The following is a 20921-nucleotide window of genomic DNA, read 5'->3' on the forward strand; positions in this document are numbered from 1 at the left end:
AAATAAATAAATAAATAAATAAATAAATAAATAAATAAATAAATCACCGCGAAGGATAAAACTCATTCAAACTACAAAAAGAAAGTATGTTTCAAATGGTACTTTAAAAGAACGGAAATTATACGTATTTGTGTAAAAGATCTATGTTAAAGAACATAACCTCTTTCAAAGTGGGTAGGTTTTAACACATTTTTATATGATTCGCTAACTAAAAAATATGAGTTTATAAAAAATGTGACGTAAACGCAATTTTTCAAGGCCACATTCATTCGTAATCAGGACAAACAAATCATCTAAACATAGTTATTCTTGTCCATGTTATGAAAACCTTGTTGAGCAGTGATAATTATATTTTATTCGTATACTAACTTGTAGGCTCAAGCTCACATAGTGGTGGAAGAGCCACCTAGCAGAGGAACTGATGAACTAGGGGAGACATCACATTTTCTGTTTTACTCACTATGGGTTTGCCTAACTCTGAGTGGTTAAAGATGAATTTTAAATACACAGGATATAGTATGTAACATTATTTATTCATAACATCAAAAACAACAAATAAATAAAATTCCAAATAAAATACTGACAAGTAAAGTTAGAGATCTGTCGATAATAGGTACATAATCTCTGAAACCCATACTTTTAACAATGTTTAAATATTATACCCTGTAATTTAACATTAGATGCTGATGGCCATTACATAAGGAAGAAAACAATCCTAATGAATTATGCTGACTTCAATACTGTCTTACAATAATAAATGAAGTACCTCAATGCTTTCAAATTGAAACTGATAATCAATTTATTATAAGACAGTAGTGAATTTGGCATACATCCTTATGACTACTTTTTTTTTTCTGGAATGGGGCACATGTATGGTTAATTTCTGTGTATGAAAAAAGCATGCATAAGAAAGTTCACAGTAGATATGGTCCATACTTCAATGTACAGCAGGGTAGTAGGACTGATAGAAGCTTCCCGTTGACTTGTTAATCAGAAAGGGCTACAGAAACCCAGAAAGAAAGTGATAAAAATTGATCCTAGCCCTAAAGAATAGAGAAAAGGTAATTCTGAAGTACTTTATTAAAACTACTCGTAAAACTATTAAAAATATCCTCAAAATCTGGATAGGTGTGAATAATATTCTTGATTTGTTCCTTAAAACCACAACCAACAATATCTAAAAAAATTATTTAAAACGTGATTCACTGCTTACCAGCACAGGAAAAATGACTTTGGCCTTGCAGTTCTTCTTTTCCTCTTCCATTTGTATTGGAATCTGGATGGGCAACCCTGAAAATTCAGTGAATATATAAACAAACATCAAAGAAAGGTCCAACTTAAATATGCAATGTAAGAAAATGGTAATAATTATTTAAGAAAACAAACTCCAATCAAAATTCTATTTTGTAATTAATAATCAATAAGACATTTGTTCATCAAGACACTGCTTCTTTCTTTTCAAAGTTGACAGAAGGCAAATTTTCCCCACACTCTAACACACTTTTATTTGTCTGAAGTGTATTTCAGTTTAAACTGATGCTTTCACAGTCTTCTTCATCTCTATTCTATTCCCGTGTTATTGTATTTTCTTTGCTGTATTTTTTTTCTATTATATTCCTCCCTCCACCGCCCACCCCCACCACCCCGCTATCTTTGATTAGTCCGATGATCTTGCTGTCTATTTCACAACTCACGGACATGTGGACATGAAACATCTTATTCAGAGCTAACAAGGGGAACCTGCCAAGTGTAACAACCCGATTTCCCAGAAACTTCGCGCAGCGAAAGAGGGGCCAAAATAAGCAAACACATGTTTCGGCTTATCCGTAGACACTCAACTGTTTCTGGGAAAATAACGGTCGAATTTTCTGACATTCTTTACATTCCTATTAGCACGTAGCAAATTCAACTGATGTGGTGGCGCAGAGACTATCGCCGCAGCCTCACAATTTTGTGCCCCATGTTCAAATCCTGATTAATTGGGAATATTTTGTTTCATTTATTTACTTTTGTCAACTGACGATTACTACACAAATGGTTTTGTTCAATATATTTTGAAATAACGTCATCTTTTTGGCTATTAATGTTCTGTCTGGTAAATTAATTCTAAAATATCAATTCTTCTACACTCATTGCACAGCAAAGGGATATCACGACTAGATGTGATGCAATAAAAGTCCACACACTGACTCATAATCAATTGCAGTTTTTGGAAAAATGATCCGTTATGTATGGTTTGTTTCAAACTTATTGCCAACATGTGAAATTTTCAGTATTGTTAATAACGTTTATTTCTCGAGTGACATTCCCACTCAGAAATGTAACTGGACCAAAACTGCCTTCACGCTAAGCTTGTGGTGTGCAAAATTCTATCTTTCGAACGTTTCTACGATCAGTATCATCCAACGGAATGACCCTATCTCCCTGATCAAACTTACAAAACATTGTAATCCCTTAAAATACCCTACATAATAAATACACAACAACTTATTGTGAAACCCAGCTGTAATTTTACAATAAACGTAAGTCCTTATATACACTAAGTTGATAAGAAACATTTGTCTAGTAGTCGTCAATGGACATAAGTAGATAAATGAAACCAAAACATTAAAAATGAATCGGGTTTTGAACATGTGGTGTAAAAGTGCGAAGCCACAGCTCCACTGCGTCAGTTGTACTTGCTAGGCGCTAATAGGCACGTAAAGCATGTCGGATACTTCAACCGTCATTTTCTCAAGAACGGTCGAGTATCTACAGATAAGCCAAAACATCTTTTTGTTTATTTCGGTCCCTCTCATAAGATGCCATCATTGCACATACAGCAGTGAGCAGCCGTCTGGTGACCAAAGAGAGTATCATTTAATCGATACACCAGCAGCCAAGTAAAAAAATTCCTACCATTTATTTCTGTGACACGGCAAAATCCCAAAAGACTATCAAGTATGTATTTCAGTTTTCTTTTAAATTTTCCATTAATAATTAAAAACCACATACAGTAATAGTTTCTAACAAAGCTAGAAGAAGACCATGGTTCACATAAGAGCATTTTCTCAAGAACGGCAAATGTATTCACATACGCTGCAAGCATTAACTGATTCCACAACAATAACGTGTATGACTACCATTGTTGTATTCACATAGGAAATATACATATATTTGTGTGCAATTTACGTTGTTATCTTTTACAGTAATAATACATTCACAGGTAGCATTTTTTAAATTATTATCCTTTGAAGTCAATTTCATTGGTATATATATGTTGCTTTGAATGTCCAATCACCTTGCTTGTAGGTAGAGGTGTGAAATTATAGCATTCAATCTTTCTCTATTTAAAGCAAAAATTATATTAAAAACAGCATTAATTATTTGAAGAAATAGCATTTATTAGCTATGACAAGTTTTGCTATTTTATTAGGCCTGTTTGACTGCAGCAAATAATACTGAAATACTGTACTAGGTCTATATAAATGGACATACAATGTGCTTTAAAAAAGAACACAAAGACTCAAATATTCACGATCGCACAATTAAATGCCATAGATATGGAAGATGAGAACGTACTTGGAGCAGAAGGATGGGGAAATAGAAATAAGGAGGGGGAAAAAGCTACTGGATTGGTGCAAAAGAAATGGGATGATGGTCGGGAACTCATGGTTCAAGAAGAGAGAAAACCAGTACCCACTGACTGGCCTAGAAAATCCACTGTGGATTACATGCTCTATGACTGTGAAATATTACAGATGTCAGGGTAATATCATCAGAGGCCCTAGATAATGACCACAGACTACTGGTAATGAGACTGAGGACAATGAAGGAAAGAAAGAGGACAGATAATCGAGAAGGACTGATCAAAATATGGAAACTGAAGGAGAAGAAAACCAAGGAAGAATACCAGGAAAAAATAAGATTGAACTTACCGACAGATGATATAAAAGCAGGAGAGAAGGAATGGGGAAAAGTTCAAAAAGACATTAGTAAATGCTGCAGAGGAAGTATGTGGGAGAACTAGTAACAGGAAAAGATGCAAGGAGACCCCATGGTGGAACAACAGAGTCAAAGTGGCAGTTGGGGAGAAGAACAAAGCTTTTAGTGTGTGGTTTCAACAGAAGACAATGGAGACAAGACAAGAACATTAGGACCAAAAAGGAGGAAGCTAAAGAGGTTTTAGCAGAGAAGAAAAAATGGATGGAAAAGTAGACAAATAAGATGGAAGAAGATAGCAAAGGAAATAAAAAAGTACTGTACGGAGTGGTCGAAAGTAAGAGGTAAGGCATGAGGGAGGATGGAAAAATTATAGATAAAAATGGAAATGAAATGCAGGAAAAAAGAAAAACTCAAAGGAATGTGGAAGGAATATTTTGAAGAGTTACTAAACCTAGAAGGATGCATTGAGGAGGATAGCATGGAGGAAGGAAGAAACCGGGAAAAAGAAAAAAGACTTAACATGGGGAGAAGTGGAGGTAGCACTGGACAAACTGAAAGGAGGGAAAGCCTCAGGTTTAGAGGAAGTGAGTATTGAGATGGTGAAGGTAGCAGGAGAGGTAGGGAAACAAGTGACTTTATGGTGTGTTGAAAGCAGTATGAAAGGAGAGGAAGACCCCTGAAGACTGGAAGAAGGGGATAATCACACCCATCTTCAAGAAGGGGAATAGGAAAGATTTTAAAATCTATAGGGGAGTCACATTGATGTCACTGTGCAAAGGTATTTGGGAAGATCCTGGAGAATAGAATCAGAAACAGTGTGAAAGAAAATCCAAGAGAAGTGCAGTATGGCTTCAGATAAGGAAAAGTCCACAGTACACCTTATATTTGCAGCAAGACAACTGCAAGAGCATCATTATGAGTGGGGTTAAAATCTACTGATGGCCTTCTTGGACTCTGAGAAAGCACGTGATCATGTATACTGAAGCAAGGTATCGGAAGCCTTACATAAAAAGGGTATCGAGAAGCAGACAATATAAAGAGGGAGGGAGATGTACCGTGGGAGTGTCCATTGTGTGAAAGTAAAACGGATTAAAAGTGGATTAAAATAAGGAGTGCTCTGTCACCGTTGCTCTTTATTGCAGTAATGCATGATTAATGACAAAAGTGGCAAGGAAAATTGGGGAAGAAAAAATGTTGTTGATGTTTGCAGATGACCTGTTAATCTGGGGAGAAAAAGAAAAGGATATCCAGGAACAGTTAGATGCATGGGAAGATGAGGTGGAACAATATGGAATGAAATTTAATGCCAAAAAAGGACAGATCATGATCACAACTAGAAAGAAGGAAGAGACCTGTGGAGGACGTGGGGGGGGGGGCTCAAAAAGAGGGTGGCAGAGAGGGGCAAGAGTTATTATAAATATATATGGACTGAGAGTACATAGAGAGAAATAGAGGACCTTATGAGAAATGAGATACAGTTAATCAGGTGTGGCTGGGAAGTAGTGTTGGAGGAGAATAATAGAGATAGAGCACTGTACCTAACTGAATATCCGATAAGGAGGGCCGCATGGACTGAGCAAAGAAAGGGGAAAAGAAAGAATGGAAGGGATGGATGGTACAATAAAGAATGTAAGGTATTAAGGAGCGAAGTTATGAAGGCTCTAAAAAAATATAGACTAAGTGGAGGTAATGAAGATAGAGAATGTTTCTGTAGGTTAAGAAAAGAGTACCAAAAAAAATGTCGAGAGGAAGAAATTATGGACTATAGAACAAATGGAGTCAATTAATAGGGATAGGGAATGTAAGCTAAACCAAGTGGAGAGAGTATGGGAAAGAATAAACAGAATTAATAAAGGAGGGAAAAGGTCTGTCAAAGCCAAAATCGATTACGACCAATGGGTAACTTATTTTAAAGGTTTGTTAGGAAATGTGAGGACGGTATGAGGAATACATGGAAAAATATGGAAGTTAGTATATACGAACTCGACAAAGATATCTCTATAGAGGAAGTTCGAAAGGCAACAGGCAAACTGAAGAACAGATCGGGAGGGGGAAGGGATGGTATAAATAACTCATGTTGGAAAAAAGTATGGAATTACAGTCAGATGAGGAAGGGAATGGTAAGATTAGTTAATAGGATTTTCAATAGTGGTATAATACCGAAAGAATGGAAGGGGAGGATCATCTGTCCAATTTACAAAAAGAAAGGGAGCAAAAACTTGCCAAGTAATTACCGAGGAATAACGCTACTTGACTCCTTGAGTAAGATTTATACAGGGGTTTTGGCAAATAGGTTAGCAGCCTGGCCCGAAAAGCAGTCAATAATATCAATATTTCAAGGAGTATTTTGAAAAGGAAGAAGAACAACAGACAACATTATGACAGTCAGGATGATATTAGATAAATACTTAAGCAAGAAAGGAGGATCTACTGTCCGCACACTTTATCTTGATGCATTTGTGTACGGGGTGAGGAGTAAGGAGGGAGCTGTCCCGGTATCGATAGTGCTGCCTGGTGCTGCCAACTGAATGAAAATGAAATCTGAATTGAATCGAGAATATGATCGATCGATATGAAATTTCTAAACCGTTATCATCTTAAGCCAACAACTATGTCATATACACATTATATAACATTATAAAACATTATAAAACATATCTCTCGATGCGAATCTTGTTCCTAGCATGAATTCTATACTTTGACTTTGATGTGTAAACAACAACAGTACCAGTACGTAAAGTTTACGCCAGATGTCGCACAACGATGCTTAAGCGATTCATAGTTTGTGTTTCAAAGGTTGCCAGTATGAATCTCGAAGATCGCCGAGGTCGACCGATTCAGCACTAGGATGTAAATGCACCAAGATAAAGTGTGCGGACAGTAGCAGCCATAGACTTTGAAAAAGCCTTTGATACAGTCAGCAGAAAAGCTCTGATAGAAAGATTAGGCAGGTTGGGAGTCTCAAGAAAAGTGATACAGGCGATAGAGGCATTATACAAAAAGATTTACTGTTGTATCAAGATAGAAGATACTTTAATTAGCGAGCCCATAGATTGCAGGACAGGACTAAAACAAAGATGTAAACTTTCGCAGTTGTTATTCTTACTGTTCATTAATGATATTTTAGACGGACACGGAAAAGAAAAATGGACAGTGCCGGTAATAAATAATTTAGAGATACCAGGTTTGATTTTCCCAGATGTCATATTAATGGCTTTGACAGGAGGGGGTTTGCAGAAGAGCTTGAATGAGTTGTCGGAGTTTGCAAAGAAGTGGGGATTAAGAGTTAACAGTAATAAATCAAAGGTACTCATAAGTAAGAATAAGAGGCGGAAAGCGAAAAGGAAATAGATACTACAGGGAGAGAACATAGAGGAAGTGGACAAGATAGATCATTTAGGAGTACTGTTAAACAGAAGAGGAGGGTGGGAAGATCATATCAAGAGGGAAAAATTGAGACGGGTGGCAGCACTTTCTATAGTTAAAATCTTAGTAACAAAATTCCCAGGGATAAGCTTTAAGATATTGAGATTAGTATTGAAGACGTTAGTGTTAAGCAAAACATTATATGGGGCAGAAGTATGGGGGATGGAGAATAAAAGGGAGATGTTAAGCCAAATTATACATAAATTTAGCAAGATAAGTATGAGACTGCCGCAATGTACAGCGAATGTGGGGGTGGCAATATTATGTGGAGAATATATTGAAGTGGATTGCGTGAGGTTCTGAACTAATGGATGCGCCTGAAACGTAGAAAGGGTGGCCTAGTGGTTCAGGAGGCCTTCAAACAGCAGGAAAAGGGTATGTATGCAGAGAGTTGGTTGGTTAAAATTAAAACCTACGTGGAGAGGGTAGGTTTGGGATATATTTGGTGGGAGACATGGAAGAGCAATGGAAGTAGTGGACAGAGAGCTATGATAGCTAGAATTAAGGACATGCAAATGCAGAGGTGGATAGAAGAATGCGGGAAGGGAGCTTCTCTTAGTTTATTATATAAGATACTCCAAGTCTCTAAGATTAATATAAGGTTTGGAAATAAAAGGCAGAAAGGGGGGATGATTTGGTGGATAATGGGATTATACAAGAATAAGGGTTGGATCAGGAGAAAAGATATCTCACTATGTATTTTATGCGGGAAGAGAACAGATTATTTATTTATTTATTTATTTATTTATTTATTTATTTATTTATTCACGAAGCACAAGATACAGCTACACTGAGCAAATTTCACTTGCACTGTCAACAGACTATTTAACAAACTTAAACTTTCATAATAAAATATAACAAACATAACAAAATATAACAAGATCAGGTACACAGCCTACTAATAACAACTGTCCAAATCGAAAACTATGAGAACGTCCATGTTCATAGCCAAGTTGTGGGTCAAGATGATGGTATAATCCCTTCACATCAACTTATCTTTAAGAGACTATTTACACCCCTCTCGAATATGCTTTTATTTGATGCTATATCAAGCTCTTGTCTCCTATTAATATTGTTAAAGAGTGTTGGGAGGCGGATTAGGAAAGATCGTTGAAGTATTGAGTGCTGAGTGTGGGGAATGTGGAGAAGCTCTTTGGTTCTGGTGGAGAGGGAAGGAACACGGAGAGAGAAGAGTGAGACAAGATGTTCCGAGCGGTAATACCCATTTAAGATCCCGTGGAGGAAACTCAGGTCAGCTACCTGTCGCCTGATGTGCAACGGTTACATATTAATTGCCATTCTGTGCAAGACAGATTTCTGTGCTTGGGGTTTCTGTTCCTTACACTTGCAGCAAAGGAGGACACTGCTCTGTCTAACTGCTTAGTATTGAAGGCTGTTGTCCAAATCAGAGAGCAGTCGTTTAAGAGAGGTTGAATGATCGTGAGGAAGAAGTGACTAAGAGCAATGGGGTCAGAAATTTCTGTGAAGTGATAGAGAATGCCTAGTAATTTCATAGCCTTGGTTGTATATGTTTCTACAGTAGAGTCTCGATTATCCGACCTAAACGGGACCTGGAGTACGTCGGATCACCGAAAATGTCGGATAATACAGAATAACTTTGAAAATGAACTGAAACAAACAGGAAGGCTATACTCTAGTACTAATACAATTACATGTTTTACGGTACCCTATTTATTGAATTATCAATTCAATTGTACAGTATATGCAGTATTGAACGAAAACATTCCAGATGTCTTACGAAAAGAAACTTTTCTCCATAGATATTAAGCTGCCTAATGCCGTACAGTTTTTCCACCGATCAAGCCACCCAGCACTGGCAGGAAAATTAGGGTCCCCTTAATTAAACTCCCTCTGGAAATACACAGCCTTTTCCTGCAGAATGGGGCCAGATATTGGCAGGGCCTTTTCCCGGTGTTGAGATAACCAAATAAATAGTGCTTCACTTACTTTTTCGTATTCACATTTTTTAAGTGTTTTTGTCTGCTCTGGTAGAGCACCACTTTTGAATTTCTTCCCTCTGTTTTTTTTTCAGTCTCCCACTGTAACACATCCAACACCATAATCTGAAGCCACATTTTGAAGAATTTCCCCTTTGCCCAGTGACTTTAATGAACTCAACTTGTCTTCCTTAGAAACAATCACTTTCTTCCATGTACTCGCTATACTCACAGAGGATATGAAAATTATAACATCCGCACCCAACAAATACTACAATGAACAATGACTGAAGACTCACTGCACCTGTCCTTGAGAAAAAAAATAAATCTGTCCTACCACCAGCGGTCAGGCCAGTGCTTGTCTCACGGACGCACCCTCCACACCCGGTGTGCCTGAATTTAGTCTCCACCAAAAGTTCAAATTTAAGTTTACCAGTGTCGGATAACACGGAATGTCAAATAAGCGAAGGTCGGATGAGCGAGACTCTACTGTGGGTCTTAAATTGTAATTTTGTATTGAATATCACACCTGGGTCACGCTGTTGCGTAACTACGGTGATGGGCTTGTCGAGTAGGTAATATGTCGGTAGAGGAGATTTACGTAGTGTTATGGTCATGTGGCTGCATTTTTGCGGATTGGGGATAAGTTTCCAAGTACGGCACCAGTTCGAGAGGGCAATAAGTGAGGACTGTAGCAGAGCTGCATCTGCTGGATTCCTGATCTCCCTAAATATCTTGCAGTCGTCAGCAAAGAGTAGAGTATTTGCTGTTTCGTTGAGTTCAGAGGGCAGATCGTCCATAAACAAAGAAAACAGCAAGGGGCCAAGAGTACTGCCTTGTGGGACACCGGAGGTGACTGGTAACCTTGAGGATGAAGTGACTGATATTACCACTCTCTGCCAACGGTTATGTAGGAAGCCAGCAAGAAGGGTCAGAAGACTGCCATGTATATTAAATCGTTCGGAGAGTTCATGGAGCAACAGAGTATGGTCTACAGAATCGAAAGCTTTCGAAATGTCTACGTAGCAGATATCCAGCTGTGATTTAGCAGCAATAGCATGTGAAACAAAGCTATGTAGTGTGGCCAGGTTTGTTAGACAAGAGCCACCTGGTAGAAAACCATGCTGCTTGGTTGAGATATACGGCAAAGTGAATGTGAGGAGACGCTGGTGTATAATTTTTTCAAAAATAGAAGGATAGTGTGGGGAGAATAGAAATTGGTCAGTAAGTTGAAACATTAAATTTGTTGCCTGATTTGAGAAGTGGAACAATATTTGCCTGTTTCCAGGTAATAGGAAAATAGCACGCGGCAAAACATCTGTTAAATAATTTAGACAGAGGGACGCAAAGAGTGCTGGCAGTATTTTTTAGGAAAATAGGACCTATAGTGTCGGCACTGGTAGCTTTGTTGGTACGAAGAGTTTGAAGAAGGTTATGAACTTCACTTGTGTGGTAGTTATGCTTGATAGGGTTCTGTTTGAAGCTGTACCAACGGGAGGGAGCGGTTTGTTTTGTACAGGAGGGGAGAAGTTGGAGAAGAAATACCTGTTGAACAGTTCATTGCGATCGGCACCGTCTGCTGTTGCATCGTTGTGGCTCACGCTGACAGGAATCCGCTCCATCCTTCTCCGTGTGTTGATGAGACTCCAGTAGCGCTTGTGATTGCTGCGGACGTTTTTAGTGACAGTGTCTACGTGTGTTTTGTAGTCTCTTCTGACCATAAACCTCGCGTGGCGGCAGATTTTAATGAAGGTATTGTGAGTGTGTGGATTAGGGAAGTCTTTCCACAGGCGCCAAGCTCTCTTCTTATTAAATAGTATCAGTCTGGTCTCTTGTGATATCCAGTGTTGATATTTGCTGGTAGTAGCCCATTGTGCAGGTACAAAGTCTTTAATTGCAGCTTGCAGCCAGTCGTACAGCAGGTCAAGAGCCGATTCAATATCAGCTATTTCGAGCAGACTCCAGGGAAGGCATTCCAGGGCACAACACATTGCAGGCCAGTCGGCGCGGCGCCAGATGTAGGTAGGGCGGTAGGATGTCCTGCTGTGAGGCTTTGAGGAGGGGTGGGGAAGGAGGAATGTAGCATCGAGAAACTGGTGGTCGCACAGGAAAAGGTTTCTGCCTGGGGTTATTGTTTTAAGTTCTAATGAGGAGAGTATGCGGTCCAGGGGGTTGGGTACATATTAAACTGTTTCAGTCCGAGGCCATTAATAAAACTGTCCATAAAGTATGTGTCACAGTTGTTAGCTGACAGTCCAGAAGTTGGAGAAGACCACTTTATAGACAAGTTAAAGTTGTCCATTAAAATTACTTCACCATGAGGGAGAGCTGCAATGACTGAGTCCAGGCACTGTTCAAGGTCACAGAATGGGCTGTTTGGTGGTCTGCAGTAACATCCCACAAGTACAGGGCATCGAGGAAAGAGTAGCTCCACCCACACTAACTCACAATTCCGTTCGAGATCTGTCCTTCATTTACACGGTAACGCACTGTTCACCGCTAGCATCACTCCACCACCTAGAGTAGCGCGATCACATCAAAATGTTATAGTATGGATAATTAAAGAGTGGAACAATGAAGGCAATTTCAACAAATACCTAAGCACCATGAGAAATCTGTGTGAAAAGAAAATGAGATCAGAATGATGCTTAGATGGAAGTAGTGATTATGTAAGTGAACAAACAGACAGGAATTTAAATGGTAAGGAGGACAAGCCAGATTCAGCAGAAAGAAGGGTTGCGCACTCTGCTGAATGTCACGTTTCATCGGAGCCAGTCAGTGATGGTAAATCGTAATATTAGACCAGCTGGATCTTGCAGGGAATTTTTTTTTTGCTAGTTGTTTTACGTCGCACCGACACGGATAGGCCTTATGGCGACGATAGGACAGGAAAGGGCTAGGAGTGGGAAGGAAGCGGCCGTGGCCTTAATTAAGGTACATCCCCAGCATTTGCCTGGTGTGAAAATGGGAAACCACGGAAAACCATTTTCAGGGCTGCCGACAGTGGGGTTCGAACCTATCATCTCCCGAATACTGGATACTGGCCACACTTAAGCGACTGCAGCTATCGAGCTCGGTCTTGCAGGGAAAAGATGAGTCAACACCAGGCTGTAGCTTGCATAACGAGATTGCCTTATTTTAAGATATCTGGTTATGTAACCTAATTAACAGGTGTCATACCAAATTTTATCACTTTCCAACAGTGCCGATTGCCGTGGTTCTAGAGTTTCTATTTAGTTTGGGCTAAGGACCTAGTGGACGGTCCCGAGCCTTATTTTGTTCCTTAGACACTCATTCTGGTTTTGGTTCTTTTCTTTCTACCTTATAGTTTATACTAAAAGATTGTTCAATTCATTGCCTTTGAGAACATGTAATTTGGGCTAAGAGCGTTCAATGTTCAATGTTTAATTAATAAATTAATTAATTAATTAAATAAATAAATAAATAAATAAATAAATATAGTCACTTAACATTTTTAAGAAACACAATGTAAAAGTAGCCTTTAAAACTAACAATAAAAATGCATATATCCTGTATAATTCCACATCAGTTAATAGGATGAGTAGTTTCTAAAAAATCAGGAGTTTATGGGATCAAGTGTAATAATTGCAATTTTTCGTATGTTGGACAGACTGGGAGGAGTTTTAACACAAGATATTCAGAACATATTAATGCCCTAAGATATACCAAATTCTCAGCAGCAGGTCAACACGTGCAAGATCACAATCATAATTTTACCGACATAGAGCAAGATATGGAAATCCTTAAGATAATAAACAAAGGCCCCCTACTTAATATAACGGAAAACTGTTTTATACATTTAGATCAGTATTCCAATTCAAACTACAATCTTAATGACATTTAGGAGAAATCCAATATTTTATTTGACATTCTTATTATTATTTTTAGACATGTTAATTTAACAAATCAGAAATTGATTTTTCATTCAATTCATGGTACCTTTCTGCACCAACTACCCCTATTCCTGCACCCCTCAGCCCTGCCTTAAAATAGCCCCTCCTCCCTTCCCCGCTCTCTCCGATCTGCCCTACACCGTTTTTGTTTTTCCCCCCTCCCTTTCTGATCTCCCCTACTCATGTTTCCCTTCACATCAGTTATGCACTACTAGCTACATCCCACACACCGCAGCGCAAGGCGAGTCACATTATTATTTGCTATTCAATCGGCCCCTCTTCAACAGTCCTTGTACTAATTTGGCTTTTATTATTATTTATCAGGTCACTTGTTCCGCATTGAACTGCGAATCTTTAGCACGTACTTCATAGAAATAATTTGACCTACATACGCAACATTTGCCCTCAGCTTTAACAACATCAAACTAGAAGCTCTTTCAACAGCATCAATGTACCATGTTTCTACATTATTCACAGCATGTGCATAACTTATTTTCTAAATGCCACTGCTACCATACAATGACGTATAGCTATCAGAACTTTGTAACGAAAGATACGCAAGTTTTAAGAATCTTCAGCATCTAGATTAATCAACTTGCATCATTCTTTAACGGCAGTCAGGTGCCTTATTTTAATGAAATTTATGCACAATTTAAAACTTTCCTTTGTGATTATTCTTCATCTTCAATTTTTAACTTTATAGCATCAAACCATAAACATTCAACCTGTCTAATTTTAACTCTTACATGTTTCTTATTGATGTTTACGGCATACGTACATTGTTTATGGACCACTTGATATGCTGTGTAATTTGTGTTATTGGCTAATGATGACCTTGACCTTAGGTCGAAACTAGTACCAAATAAAAGTTTTACTTGTAAAGTAAACCACATTGCAAAAATTTTGTATTGAGAAGGTGGAACTTTTTTTTTTTTTGCTAGGGGCTTTACGTCGCACTGACACAGATAGATCTTATGGCGACGATGGGATAGGAAAGGCCTAGGAGTTGGAAGGAAGTGGCCGTGGCCTTAATTAAGGTACAGCCCCAGCATTTGCCTGGTGTGAAAATGGGAAACCACGGAAAACCATTTTCAGGGCTGCCGATAGTGAGATTCGAACCTACTATCTCCCGGATGCAAGCTCACAGCCGCGCGCCTCTACACGCACGGCCAACTCGCCCGGTGAAGGTGGAACTGTTAAACTCTTAATTATCTATGTAGTTCAAAAACAATAGGTCAGTTCCATTTATAAACTTGCAGGTCACACAGTTTGCGAGGAGTTTTTTCTAAAAACACTTAATGAAACACCAAAACAAATAAAAATGTTATCAATAAGAAGAATAACTCAGGAAGTGGAATATCTCCCAAGGATAATAGGAGTCACAAAGCACCAGGAAATAAAATTCCAGAAATGTCTGTACAATTGGTAAAAGAACACATTTAGTCCTTTCTCCGTTACACAAGCCACTATTCACGTAAACAAGCACCAAATAGAAAATACTTAAATCCTGGTCTAAATTTAAGGAACCTTTATGTCCTTTATAAAGAATTTTGCCAGGAAAGGAACATGGAACCTGTAAAAGAAAGCTTTTACAGACACATTTTTAATACTTCATTTAACCTGAGTTTCCACAGACCACTCATGGAGACTTACATTACATGTGACAAATTACAGGTTATTATTGAATGTAGTAATGTCAAAGCTAAGAAACAAGCTGAAGTTGAAAAGAAACTGCATTTTCGAAAATCAGAAGCAGTGCAGACAGCCAAACATCTTGCTGGTGAGATTGTTAAAGAAGATCCCAGTCATGTTGCAGTGTGTTGACCTACAAAAGATGCTCCCGACGCCAGTTTTGAGTTGTTCTATACCTCACTATGTTCGACAGTTATAGACCTATAATTTTTGTGTCCACAATCTTAAAGATGGAAATGCAGTTATGTTCATGTGGAATGAGAGACAAGCAACTAGAGGGTGCAAAGAGATTGCTTCCTGCCTGCTCAAATTAATTTTGTCCTTGCCAAGCGATGTCACTCATTTGACGGTGTTTAGTGACAATGCAGAGGGGCAAAACAAGAGCCATTTCTTTGTCAAATTCTGGTTTTATATTATCCGTAACACCAATATTCAAACAGTGGATCATAGAATCCTAGTTTCTGGTCACTCATTTATGGAATGTGACCAGAATTTTGGTTTAATAGAGAATGCTAAGAGTGTTTGTTCCAGAACATCGGAAAACTATTGTAACCAAAGCTAATAAAAAGTTCAAGGTGGTGAGGATGACTTGGGAATACTTTATCACTCTAAATTCTTTTAGGAACTTCTTCAAAGACACAGCATATAGGTATATATAAGATGCAATGGCTTCACTTCAAAAAAGAATGAACCGTGGACCCTCTTCTACAAAGAAAACTTAGGTGATATTGCAGAGTTTTCTACAATGAACTTAAAGACACGCCAATCTGGAAGAGATGTACGAAGATTTCCTGAGATGAGAGTCAATGAAGAGCAACCGAAGATAAAATCCATACAGTTCAAAAACCTGCAGGATTCTACCATTTGTGCCACCATTGCAGCATGACTTCTACAATTCTCTTCAGTATCAAATTCCAACAGGCCGATGAAGACGAACTTGTGCGCAAGAGCAAGTGCTAGAACACAACAATGGGGATGACTTAGAACGGGATTAAACCTGACAATGTGTTTGAATCTGATTCTGATTAAAATTCATGATGTCACATTCCCAATCTGTGTACTCCAAAGACTTGTATAACTGTTTCAAACAATTGTTTATTATTTGTATTGTTTTATTTAATTTGCACATCAATTTTTTTTTCATTTTGCTGTACACTCTTATTTAATCTGCAAAATAGTTCAGAACACAAGAAGTATAAGTGCATCATCTCATTATCAAATGGTTAGTTTTATCATATTTTTTATTATATTTCAAAACTGTTGTAAGCTACTTCATATGACCATAGCTCAATCTGTAAGCACAAAACAGACATTGCAGAGTTTACTTAGAATTTTCTATTGTCACTTAACTTTAAACCCATTTATCTCAGTTTGCAGTTCATGTCATTTATATCCCTTGTGCTTTAGAACCCTCTTGTGGATGTGAAGTGTAGTATGAATGAAGTTCTCTTCAAAATATACACTTAGTTTTCAATTTGTACAGGCATTTAATAAAATAAGTAGAGTTCATATAACATTCTCTATGTTATGTAATGAAATTTAATTACGCTTAAGGACTGACACAATGTCAACTGTTATTGAATAATATTTGAACTGGGGCTTTCCTTGTAGTCGCAAATTAAAGTCGGACTGGTAATGTATGTTGTTCAATCAATCAATCAATCAATCAATCAATCAATCAATCAATCAATCAATCAATCAATCAATCAATCAATCAATCAATCAATCAATCACTACTGATCTGCATTTAGGGCAGTTGCCCAGGTGGCAGTTTCCCTATCTCTTTTTTTCCTAGCCTTTTCTTAAATGATTGCAAAGAAATTGGAAATTTATGAACATCTCCCTTGGTAAATTATTCTAATGCCTAACTCCCCTTCCTATAAATGAATATTTGCACCAAATATTAAATGTAATAAACCTGCAAATAGTGAGCCGCATCTCATTACCTCCATATGTTGGTTTTGTATTTTACAGATATCACATTCTTTGTGATATCATACGTCAGTCTGTTATGGCTGCTTAGTATTGTCTATGCCAGACTTGATGTATAGTTCGTCCCAATTAGACAGATGGCACCTCATGAAATGGAGGATTGCCAAAGCATTTTTTTCTAGCTTACATTTGATTCGAGTTATCTCTGGTCGTCTGACTATAATAAGTTTTGAGGAAAGATGGAGACGTTGATCTGTGAGGTGGCTTTCATCTCGTACAGATGGTACTATAAACAATTTAAACATTATCTTAAATGGCTCTCAGAGTTTAGAGTCGTGAATATGACTACTTCAGTCTCGAGGTATTTATTCTACTTATCCTATCTGTGGTTGATGTTTGTTCCAGTCATTCTCGGCTTGCCATAGTTATGCTAGTTTACGTACCAAGAGAACCCTTGTTATTATTCTTTTATAGTTTTGGTGCAGACTTATTTCACTGTCCTTCCTTTCTTTTCATGTCTGCTTATTAGTGTTGGCTACTGAATGCATGATTCGAAGCAGTGTATCAATTCATTCAAGTGTCCGAGTGAATCGATACACAGGAAAGGCGAGCTCACGGCACACGGTTCAGCTTACTCCCAGCGGACAGTGCTGAGTGGCGCACTCACTGGACGTTGACGGGGAGCCGAGCTTCCGCTGCAGCGAGACAGTGTATCATGGCACATCGAAAGAATCGTGAACGAGCGCGGCTCAGTGAGACACATGATACACACGGCTCCTTATCGGCTCACTGGACACGCGGAGAGCCGAGCTTCCGCTGCAGCGAGGCATACAGTGAATCATGGCACATCGAAAGAATCGTGAAGGAGCGCGGCTCAGTGAGACACATGATACACACGGCTCCTTACCGGCTCACTGGACACGCGGAGAGCCGAGCTTCAGCTGCAGCGAGACATATAGTGAGCCATGCTAGACTGAAAGAATCGTATGCTATAATGAACTCTCGAGCTCAGCTCATTTGAAAATAATATCCATTTGCATTCACTGTCCTCTTCTTACAGGGAGGTTTAAATAATAGATGGATTTATTTGCAGTGTTAAAAAGGTAGTCACAGCATAATTGTGAAGTAGCTAGTAAGTAGGTAGGCTATTAGGTTATACTATTTATTAGTTTAATGAATCTTAGTATTATAACTTAGTTGACATTTGACAGTTAAACTCGACTCTAGCCTGCCTTATGACTATGAGTCATGCTCATGAGTCATGACCACTCAAAAGTACCTGTTTTATATTGGGAAGAACGGCTCAGTATTCTCTCAGTTCATATGTCACATCGTTGCACAAGACTTCAATCATATGTGGAAAGACGCAATAACTTAACCAACAGTATGTTGAATCAGAAAACCAGCGAGCTACTGTACATCTCGGGTAGCCTATACAAAATATGACGATTTAAAAAAATCCTCAGCTGATAGGAAAATACTTTTTAAAAAAAGACTGAGCGAGTTGTCGTGCGGTTAATATCGCGTGGCTATGCGCTTGCATTCGGGGGATGGTGGGTTCGAATCCCACCGTCGGCAGCCGTTAAGATGGTTTTTCCGTAGTTACCCCATTTTCACACCAGGAAATGCTGGGACTGTACCTTAATTCAGGCCATGGCTGCTACCTTCCTAACCTTTCCCACCCTGCGTCGCCGGAAACCTTCGATGTATTAGAGTAACTAGCATTTTTTCTAAGAAAGGAGTTCATAGTATGAAGACCAGATGGCAGCTGCGAGCACTGAATGCTGTTGCTGCTGTCTTACCAGCACATACTACACAGATGCAGTAGGAGCGGTGACCAATGAGCCGTGAATCGGATCACTGTATCGATTCAGTAACGTGAACGGAATCAAATGAATCGATTCAGTAAAATGAATCGAATGTCCCATCACTACTGCTTATGTGTACTCGTACCTGCAAACAGCGAAAGGTGGCACCAATCCAATTATATGTGTGTGTGATAGGTTTGCTTGTTGTTTTGGTTGGAAACTTTTTATTTCTCTGTATCTTCGACGTTTTGACTCGAGCCTATGTTCTGCATTGTGATTTAACGCTGATACTGTATGATTCATGTTCGCCTAGATGTACGATATGAATATGTGTTATGCGGCGTGCAAGTTATTTATGTTATGTGTTTGGACTGGGTGAGCCAGACCTCTTTGCGGCAACCCAGGTTTCTGATCTGTACTCTCAGGTCAAGCTCATGAGCCGTTGACTGAATCATGTCATGCTGTTATGATTCTTGTTGTAATGTGCCATTGGACCTCTGTTACTTGTCAGTATCTTGTTGATATTTGTTTTGGTCATTATTCTTATTTTATCTTGCCATTGTTTCCAGCTTCCTCAGCCAATTAATATGTTTATTTTGGGATTTTGCTCTAATTTAACTGCTTTCTGACTCATGTTTATTTATTTCTGTAACTATGGCAACTTTTTGAATTCCATATTTGTTTACTTTTCTGCCAATCTTGGTTCACTGGCATCTTTGATTTATGGGGATGTAGTCTCTATGGGGGTTGTCGGAAGCCATATTTTATGAAACCTTGACATTATCTGGGGAGCTGTTAGATTTTATTGTGTGAAAGCTGTTACCTTCATCTTGAGATAGTTAATGGTCCTTTTTGGGAAAGAAATACTTTGGATCACGTTTTAATTTTGTTGTCACTATCTGGTAAAAAATAAAAATTGTATCGCAGAACAGGATATCTCTGTTGTGATGGTGCAAGGTACAAAGAAAACAGATTGACAAGTCAAGTGATTTTTACTGTGGTTGGAGCACCGTTGCATGTATGTTATGTATGTGAGTATTTGACTTCCTGTATCCCCATTAGTTTGTTTTTAATACCAATCTTCAGACCGTTTCCCTCTGCTTTTAAGCTAATAAACTTAATTCATTTAATTTGACCTCTGCTCTATGTTATTGTCTCGCTGCTTTGGGGATGTGCCTCTTACACTTTGTTCATTAATCTAAGAGGCCCGGATTCAGCTCCTGGCAGTTCTTAGCCAGTCTCGACCGATCCAAAAAAGGTAGATAATGAACCATTCTGTTCATGGACCAATAGTATAGATTTTAGTATTGGATATTGAGATTACATGAGACCACCCATGAAGTCATTGTCTTATAGTACATTTCATAAAAGATTCCAGAAGAAGCGTTCTCGTGTGAAGAGAGCTAGAGCGTCATTATGAAAATCTCCAGAACCTCATTAAAGGGAGTTATGTCCCAAGCCAAGCCTCTTAATGAAGATTGGGGACGCTTCCGGGATCCCGGCAAAATTAACCTTCGGAGGGAAGAAAGAATTAAATTAATATCTTTGGTTACGGAAGAGTTGCATTGGATTTTATACAAGAATTGCAACCTGCATAATTTCTGCTTAATTTTGATATGCATTAGGGCTGCAATCATAAATGCATTCGTTAAGTAGGGTACTTGACGTGCTTTGTGCGGGAAAACTTCGAGTCGCGGGCGCGCGTATCCTGCACGCGATCAAGCGGCGTGGCTACGCTAACCTGATTATAAATGCAAGGCCGCCTGGCACATCAGTCTCATTCTTTGACGTAAGGCTGCTTGAACGAAGTCATCATGCTACAAGTCGGCACCGCGAACAACGTTTTATCTTCGAGCTGCACATACAACTAGTACTACTGTATCTGCGAGGAAGTAAGTAATCAACTTGCATATTCAGCTAAATTCTTGATATTACCTGTGTTGATATGCTATGGTGAGATGAGGTACTGCCTATAATAGACTGACGAACTAGTAGCTTCATATTTCTGTGAGGTCAAGTTGTAACTGACGTAATGCTAGAATAAATATAGGCTCAGGGTAGTTCTTCCAGAACAACATGTTGTCCGAGTGAAAGGATGGAATAACAGTGTTACTAAAAGTGGTGAAGAAACTATAGTGTACCAGGTTTAAAATTCAGAACAAGACTTGGTCAATGTAACGTGTGAGGCACGATAGTAGTGGAAACAGGCATCGAGTCTGGACAGTCTGTAATAAATGAATTTGTTTTCAGTTACCCCTGCATCAAGC

General features: G+C 38.7%; 1 protein-coding gene across 6 annotated transcripts in view; it reads right to left on the reverse strand.

The window, feature by feature from the left end:
• Cp110 (Centriolar coiled coil protein 110kDa) overlaps positions 1–20921 on the reverse strand; it is a 446477-nt gene that overhangs the window by 235594 nt on the left and 189962 nt on the right. For all 6 annotated transcript variants that reach the window (XM_067142187.2, XM_067142186.2, XM_068226427.1 and 3 more), the window contains one exon: positions 1214–1290. In XM_067142187.2, coding sequence (XP_066998288.2) covers positions 1214–1290 — 77 coding nt within the window. The remainder of the gene's footprint in view (positions 1–1213; positions 1291–20921) is intronic.

Source organism: Anabrus simplex, chromosome 2 (genome assembly GCF_040414725.1).
Source record: "Anabrus simplex isolate iqAnaSimp1 chromosome 2, ASM4041472v1, whole genome shotgun sequence".
NCBI lineage: Eukaryota > Metazoa > Arthropoda > Insecta > Orthoptera > Tettigoniidae > Anabrus > Anabrus simplex.